Raw genomic sequence first — 8809 nt, 5'->3', positions numbered from 1 at the left:
AAAGACAGAAATTGAAAATAAATAACAAAAATCACAGGAAGTTTTAAAGATGGTAGAAAATAGAAGAGTGTATAAAATAGAAATTATAAAAAACATTAGAGATTATAACAAAACACTAAAATGTAAAAGAAAAAGAAAATTGAAAAATGAAAAAGACCCTTTTCCTCTAACTTGCACTAATGGAAGGTGAGACATGGTGAGTTTTGAAAAAGTTGTGACGAGTTAAAGAGAAATGTTGTATGGTGAGTTTTAGACAATCTATCTGCATATCTATCTATATATCTATCTATCTATATATATATAACAAAGCGGTTAATAAATTTTCTCCTTTTTTGAATTTTTTATTTTATTCTGTCATTTTTGAGATGCAATTTCCCAATAACCTAAATAATCTCTTCTACTAAAATTTCTCGTAAACCACCTCCCCCACTATCCCCCACTTTCTCCAAAATTATCTCTAATTCCTATTTATCTCCAAAATTATCTCTAATTTAGTAGGGAGTTTCTCTCATAAATTATATCTAATTCCTATTTATCCTCTCTCCTACTTTTTCTCTATATCTATCTAAAGAAAGTTTGGATTAAAAAATTTAAGAATTATTTAAATATTATAACAAAATTATATAATAACTTTACAATATTTATTAAAAATTCATTCATAATTTATACTATCCTCTCTCCTACTTTTTATCTATACTAAAAATTTAAATTACATTTTTCCAGATTATCAATTTAAATGTTTCTCAAATATTTAATAATATGTAATAGATTCAAATAAATAAAATTCAAAAAACAAAACAATTTAAATATTTTCTAGATTATTTAAATATTTAAATAACTAAATATTTATCATATCTAGATTTTAAATAGATAAAAATAACGAACTTATGTAATAAATTTAAAAAATTTCTTCAAAGTAGAAAAATAATTACAACATAATATTCAAATTCATATTAATTTAATATATTACAAAATTAATAATGAAATTATGTAATAATAGTATAAATTATGTTTTATGATGAAATTCAATAAATAATTTATATTTTAAAGTTTAAATATTTTACAAATTATTTAAGTATTTAAATAAAAAAATATTTAACATAACTAGATTTTAAATAGTTAAAATATAGAAAGTATGTAATAAATTTTAAAAAATTCTAAAAAGTAGAAAAATAATTAAAACATAATATTAAATCTAATAATAAATTAATATTTTTACCTAATATTATAAATAACTAATTTCACTTATATCAAGCAATAATTCAAGAAAATAAATTTCAAAAAAAATAATATTTATTAATAATAATCTTAAACTCTTAATCTGTATTTATTATATAATTATATATACTAAAATTAATATTTATTATATTTCAGTAATTATTTATTGTTTTTTTGTGATAAATGTATTTTCAATGATTATGTATAAATTTATTTTGTTTTGTTATTTAATAAAAAACTTTTAATAATTATTGGAGATTAAATTACTATTATTGAAATTTTTAAATTTAATTTATTATATTTTTGTCATAAGTTATTGATTAATATTTATCAGAGATTAAACTATTATTTGAGATTATACTTTTTATTGACTATGTTAATATATTTTTAGTACTTATTGTATTTTTTCATTCTCAATATATTTTCAATAATTGTGTATTTTCGCTATAAATTTTCAATAATAATTGGAGATAAAACTATTGTTATTTATTAGAGATAAACTATTAATTTAGCAGAAATAATGAGTGTTTATGAGTTGGTTCGGTTTGGTCGTATGCTATTTAGCCAACCAAACTAACTTGGTCAAGTTGGGGAATTGATTAGTTGAAATTGATTGACCTTTGTAAAAATCGACCTACTCAAATTGTATCCATTTGAGTCAATTTTTTTGGTTTAATCAATCAGTTCAAAAGATTTAAACTAGCACTGTCATTTTCTTATCTAATAAAATATTGATTAAATCCATCACAAATTATAAATAGTGTTTTAATAAAATAGCTAAGTATAATGTAGATTTTAGTCTTTTGCTTAATAAATGTAGTGCATCGCACGGCTCCCCGCAACCTTCCCTTATAAAAATAATATGAAATAAAATAAAATAAAAAATTGAAAAAAAAGACAGAAAAATGTAAACATCCCTTCTTTCTAAAGCCCTCTCTAGTCTCTAATCTCTACTCATCCCTCATCTTCTGAGTGTTATAAATACTCAGTTCTGCGGGCTCATTTCAGAAATCCTCGTCGACAATGGCGTCTTCGGCGGCTCAAATTCACATTCTCGGCGGTTCTGCGTTTCCTTCCTCTTCGACAAAGTCCGGTGTTCGGAGTGGAAGTTCTTCAAGAACTGTTTTCTTCGGACAGAGATTAAATGTCAGCGGCGCTTCGTTTGGGATTCCACGGTCAGCTTTCCTAAAACTTAAGAGAAATAGCAGGAGAGAATCTGCAGTTGGTCCTGTTCGGGTTGTAAACGAGAAGGTTGTTGGTATTGACCTTGGGACGACGAACTCAGCAGTGGCGGCGATGGAAGGTGGGAAGCCGACAATTGTTACAAATGCTGAGGGTCAAAGAACGACGCCTTCGGTCGTTGCGTACACGAAGAACGGAGACCGACTTGTAGGGCAGATTGCGAAGAGGCAGGCAGTTGTGAATCCGGAGAACACCTTCTTCTCTGTGAAGAGGTTTATTGGAAGGAAGATGTCTGAGGTAGATGAGGAATCGAAGCAGATATCATATCGAGTGGTGAGAGATGAGAACGGTAATGTCAAGCTTGAGTGCCCAGCCATCGGCAAACAGTTTGCTGCCGAGGAGATTTCGGCGCAGGTATATCTCCCTCTCCCCCCCCCCTCTCTCTCTCTCCTGTCACAGTAGGACTCTATTCCGCGCTTTTCTTTCTGAATTCTGATGACTCTGTATATCTAATTCTGTTTTGTGTTCGAGTTGCATTTAGTATACTTCACACCTTGTTTTGTGTGCGTTTTCAATATATCTTTAGTTGTAGCATTATTTTGGAATTATTTTCTTTCTCGCATTTTATTGACTTTGATACGGCTTCTTGCTCAGGATATATGAATGTATATCGGGAAAGAGTTGCGTGGAGTGACGAAGACGGGCTAGAGTAGGAAGTTAAAACTGTGCCTGTTCTCTTTTGTTTTTTCCATTCCGTTAGAGAACTATACAGGTTTCTGTTGTTGTGTTAAAAGCAATTTTCTATTCTACCCTACTTAAGGAGAAAAAGAAGTTAAAGGTGTCATGTTAACCACGTTTTTGAGGAAGTCTTAAATGTAATAATTTAAACATTCATATTTTGTTGCCGGATGAGAATTTGAGAAAATGTTTCTGCAATAGTTTTCTGAACATTTTGCTCAAGAATGCGTTTAGCTTGTTTTGTCATGTTAAGTATTTTGTGGTAATTAGGAAGAAATCTGTTCTCCATCACTTCTTCTAATCTAAACTGCTGAAAGTATTGCCTTAGTGTTGTCTGGTAATCTTTATTTTCGTGGTAAAGTTTTCTTGGACTTTCTGGTACCATTAAATTTTAACATACTTAAAACTTACAAGATTATCTAGTTCTTGGTTTGCAGCATTCACTTGAGGACCTTAGCACTGTTGTGCATGTTTGTCATTATCTCTTAGTTAAAAAACTTAGCCTCTTTTCTTCATCTGCAGGTATTAAGGAAACTTGTAGATGATGCATCCAAGTTTTTGAATGATAAAGTTAGTAAGGCTGTAGTTACAGTACCTGCTTACTTCAATGATTCGCAAAGGACAGCAACAAAAGATGCTGGTCGGATTGCTGGTTTAGAAGTTCTCCGTATCATCAATGAACCCACTGCTGCTTCACTGGCATATGGGTTTGAAAAGAAGAACAATGAAACCATTCTAGTATTTGACCTTGGAGGTGGAACATTTGATGTATCAGGTATTAAGACTATTCCAAAACACTCCATTTTCAATTTCTTTGTCATTTTAGTATGTAAAATTCCAGATTTTCTTTATATACACCCATGTTTCAATTTATCTATATCCTTCTGCCTATGGAATGGTAGTTAAATTGAACTTTTTCTTTGACTTGGTAATGTGACATTAAAAATATTATACTGCTGTAACTATAATGTATATTTTTGCCATAAGTATCCCCATCTTACCTATGTTGGATACTCGTATCTTGAGACTCCATCAAATTCTTGTTCTGCAATTTCATGAAGTACCTGTAACCTCTGAATGTGGTAGGGAAAGACTAGTTAAGCTTTTCTGGTCTTGACAAAGATAAAAAAGATCATATACCTTTGTCTTTTTAATGTATTATTTTCTCATTAAATCCTTATCTGTCCCTTGCTAGGTACTCAGATTCTGATACTTGGAAAACCTTTATGCTACAATTCTGGCAATCGCACCATTAGCATGTAATATGTATGACTGATTGATCATAAATGTATAACTTTTTCTTAATTGCAGTTCTTGAAGTTGGAGATGGAGTGTTTGAGGTGTTGTCTACATCAGGAGATACACATTTGGGTGGAGATGACTTTGACAAGGTTGAGCTTGTATTCTTTTTATTATTCAAATTGCAACCAATGTGGTTGTTTTTGATTTCTGATCTATTGGTTACTGAACCTGTCTGCTGTTGGTAAATACAAACAGAGAATTGTTGATTGGCTTGCTGAAAACTTCAAGAGAGATGAAGGCATAGATCTTCTGAAGGACAAACAGGCTCTTCAGCGTCTTACTGAGACAGCTGAGAAAGCCAAGATGGAACTCTCATCTTTGACTCAGACAAATATAAGGTGTGAAATGCGTTTATTTTCTTTCTTAACTGCTTGTATGCTTGCATGCGTGCCTATTTACAGATGTTATGTGTAACTGAGAAATTTTTTATTGCCTTTTCCAGTTTACCTTTCATTACTGCAACTGCCGATGGGCCGAAACATATTGAGACCACCCTTACAAGGGCCAAGTTTGAGGAGTTGTGTTCAGACCTGCTTGATAGGTATGCACTTCACCATTTACTGATTTACCAAATATTAATTATTATATGTCAGATTCTTTGGATAGATTTTGTTTTAGTTGGCCCTTACTTGTGAATTAGTTTTGAGTTGCTAGTGTTTTTAGTTCCACAGTCTTCAGAATTGGGACTATTAAGTTGTGTTTGGCTTGCTTTCAGATGATTATTCCAATGGTTTTTGTGACTCTAAGAATCACTTTTAAGTTTGGATTTATGAAAATTACTGGAACTAATTCTTTTTATCTTATTATGCTTCCCATGATATTGATATTCTTACTTTCAAACTACAAGTCCTTGCTGCTATAGGTGTCAAAGCTGCTAATTTCTGAGAAATATTGCAGGCTTCGAACCCCAGTAGAAAATGCATTGAGAGATGCAAAGCTTTCATTCAAAGATCTGGATGAGGTGATACTTGTTGGTGGATCAACACGTATACCCGCTGTACAGGAACTTGTAAAGAAAATGACAGGAAAAGAACCCAATGCTACTGTAAATCCTGATGAAGTTGTTGCTCTTGGGGCGGCAGTTCAGGTCAGCTCTTTTTACTTTCTGATCTGTTCTAGTTTATCATCCCGTGAGGAGATTGACATGCTGAATCCTCCATTCATGTTTCTAAAAGTGTTATGTAGTTGCAGAGTTAATAACAATGTTGGCATTCATTAGGTATTGGTTTTGATTCTTTTATTTAATTATTTTAATCTAGCTACAACTCCTTAATTTTCAGGCTGGTGTGCTGGCTGGAGATGTCAGTGATATTGTTCTCTTGGATGTCACACCATTATCTCTGGGTCTGGAGACACTGGGTGGTGTGATGACAAAGGTAATCCCAAGGAACACAACATTGCCAACCTCCAAATCAGAGGTGTTTTCAACAGCTGCAGATGGGCAGACCAGCGTTGAGATCAATGTTCTTCAGGGTGAGAGAGAATTTGTGAGGGATAACAAATCTCTTGGTAGCTTCCGCCTGGATGGTATTCCTCCAGCACCCCGTGGTGTTCCCCAGATTGAGGTGAAGTTTGACATTGATGCGAATGGTATCCTTTCTGTCACGGCCATTGACAAGGGCACAGGGAAGAAGCAGGACATCACCATCACTGGTGCTAGCACCTTGCCCTCTGATGAGGTATGACCTAGAAACTACTTGGACCTAAATTGCTTTAGTTGAGTTTCAGTGGCCACAACACAGGTCATAGGGCAGTAATGCCAAAATTATGTTGGATTCAAGAGCTCATGCTCATTTCAGTGCAGTAGTTTTTCGGTAGGAAAAATGCATATTGATGAGAACATGCTTGGTTTTCAACTAGAGTTTCTAGTTTATTGTATAACTTCTCCATCTGCGCAGCAGTCACTTTTGCATTGGGGGTGAGGAGAAGTAACTGATCTCCCTGCCCCAATGATAGCTGGGTGCCCATGCACATGCAGGAGGTTGGGCTGATGGCCCAAAATTTGATGCAACCAGATATTCTTTAGCTATGTCCGGGCTTTCCCTTATTGCTATTCCTGCATGTGTCTATGGGATATATCCTTTTTGGAAGTAGGTTTCACATGTTGTAGCTTGCATTTAGATGGCTTCACCACTGTTATGACTAATTTAAGCATGCCACCAATACATATGCTGCTATGTTGTGCTGATGTTTTATTGCTAAAAACTTACAGGTGGAAAGAATGGTGAAGGAAGCAGAGAAGTTTGCTAAGGAGGACAAGGAGAAGAGGGATGCCATAGACACCAAGAACCAGGCCGATTCAGTTGTATACCAGACAGAGAAGCAACTGAAGGAACTTGGAGACAAGGTTCCTGCTGCTGTGAAGGAGAAAGTAGAAAGCAAGATTGGAGAACTGAAGGAAGCAATTTCTGGTGGGTCAACCCAGGCGATGAAAGATGCTATAGCTGCGCTCAACCAAGAAGTAATGCAGCTTGGGCAGTCCCTATACAACCAACCTGGGTCACCTGGTGCTGGTGCTGGGCCTGCACCTGGTGGAGAGGCCGGGCCTTCTTCAGGATCAGCAGGCAAGACACCTGATGGTGATGTGATTGATGCGGATTTCACTGATAGCAGTTAGAGAATGAGAAGAAGAGGTTGATAATTGATGGCCACACTTTAGCACGTTATGAGAATGAGAGGAAGAGGTATGGATTGATATCGGGATGATTTCCTTTTTTTTTGTGTATTTATTTACGGCTCCTGGATTTTGGAAAGAGGTGAAGGATTAGATAGAAAGAACTAGTGGCGTTCAGCTACGAGAAACTAGACCCCATTACTTTGGGTTGATCATCTAATTTTTATAACCAAAATAGTTATGTGCCATGTCGCATATGTAACCATTGTAACTGTCTCAGAGTCTGTTGGTTAGGTAGTTCCATTACCTATGAAACAAAATTTTAAGTTTTTCTACTAATCAGATTCCAGGTGGATGAATTCTGTCGAGAAAGTATGAGTGTGAAAGAGTCCTTTACCAAAAAAAATGAATGATGTTTGTCCTATATATTTATTGCGAATGGACTCTGGTCCGCATACTTGGTGAAAAATTCAGTACGAATAACGAATAGAACTGTAGGTGTAATGTGGGCCATGCTGTGCCAGCCTGCCAGGCGTGTGCATCATGCCGGGCCGTGCTGGCCCATGGATAATCTGGCCCGTTTTACACCTATAAATGAAACAACTCGTCTCTTAATGCTCAGTAACGCTGGGAAAAGACCAATGATCAGTTAAAGCCTCTCATACTTTGTAGCGTGGGGCCGTGGGCAGCAAATCAAATTGTATGTAGATAGAAAAGAATGATGAAGAATGGTCATACCTAGAATGGAAATGTAATGGTTCATTGATACTTAGAAAACAAAATAAAATTAGGTTGGTTGGTGACATGCCAAGAAACTTATGAAAAATCAAATCTCTACAATTTACAATTCCACAGTGAAATGAATTCATTGAGAAAGGAGAAGGCAACTGGAGAGACGCAGGGGAATGATGTTAATGAATAAGGCATTTGGAGGTTCATGCTTCTTGATAGGGGTGAGCATTCGGTTTATTTGGCTGCATTTTTGTCAAATAAACCAAACCTTTTTAAACTCAACTTCTAATTGGAAAAACTAAACTGAAATTTTTGATTCGGTTTTTTGGTTATTTTAGTAAAAACCAAATATATATTTCAATTAAATCGTTTTAATTTTCAGTTGACTGAATTTTTAAATTTGAAGACCAAAACCCAATTCACTGAACTGATTCAATTCCCCCATCAAAATATGAGTTTGGATTGTACTCATGTTTTAATGGAATTGCAAGGACTTGGGCTTGACATTGTAGCTAAGCCTACTCTGCGCTGAGAAGTGAGAACTCTTTGAAATATTAAAATTCAATTTGGATATGCCTAGACACAAATTGGTTCACTGGATGTACGTGGTATTCATATTGAATTTGGATACTGAGTACCTTTAAATTAAAAACTAGAAACAATCAAAACATCATATATTTTAAAAAATGAATTAAAAGATACTTTTGTTATAAGAATTGAACTATGATTCTTTAGTAAATATATGGGATATATGTATGTATTATAGGATCAGATAGGGTTGGATTCATATTTGATACATTATATATAGATTGAACTCAAATCACCCTTCATTACACTGTATTTGAATTCTGACAAAGAAACTGTTTAGAGCTTTTTGAAGAACTCATAAAGAAAGATCCTTGAACTGGATTCCATTTATACAGTTATACCTCCCCTGTATTTTGGGGTGTGACAATTAATTTCCTTAAATATATTTTATAACAATGATCCTTTATAAGATATAATGATAGCATATATGATCAC

The 8809-nt window shown here is 34.1% G+C and overlaps 1 protein-coding gene across 1 annotated transcript; it reads left to right on the top strand.

Annotated features, from left to right (window-relative positions):
- Window positions 1-2150: 2150 nt before the first annotated feature.
- On the top strand, window positions 2151-7311 carry LOC104603897 (stromal 70 kDa heat shock-related protein, chloroplastic). The gene is made up of 8 exons (XM_010268060.3): window positions 2151-2814; window positions 3661-3913; window positions 4450-4529; window positions 4636-4778; window positions 4883-4981; window positions 5338-5527; window positions 5721-6119; window positions 6653-7311. Exons 1-8 carry the CDS (start codon window positions 2242-2244, stop codon window positions 7055-7057), a joined length of 2142 nt encoding a protein of 713 aa, XP_010266362.2. The 5' UTR covers window positions 2151-2241; the 3' UTR covers window positions 7058-7311.
- The last annotated feature ends 1498 nt before the right edge of the window (window positions 7312-8809 follow it).

Source organism: Nelumbo nucifera, chromosome 3 (assembly GCF_055504915.1).
Source record: "Nelumbo nucifera cultivar China Antique chromosome 3, China Antique-T2T, whole genome shotgun sequence".
Classification (NCBI taxonomy): Eukaryota; Viridiplantae; Streptophyta; class Magnoliopsida; order Proteales; family Nelumbonaceae; genus Nelumbo; species Nelumbo nucifera.
The sequence above is the reverse complement of the archived record's forward strand: the minus strand, read 5'-3'. Positions and strand labels throughout refer to the sequence as shown.

Excerpts from the sequence above, each read along its gene's own strand:
- LOC104603897 (XM_010268060.3), top strand. The coding sequence starts at position 2,242 with ATGGCGTCTTCGGCGGCTCAAATTCACATTCTCGGCGGTTCTGCGTTT. Across the intron at positions 3,914-4,449 it reads TGGAACATTTGATGTATCAG|TTCTTGAAGTTGGAGATGGA; the intron begins GTATTAAGACTA and ends TCTTAATTGCAG. Across the intron at positions 4,779-4,882 it reads TTGACTCAGACAAATATAAG|TTTACCTTTCATTACTGCAA; the intron begins GTGTGAAATGCG and ends TGCCTTTTCCAG.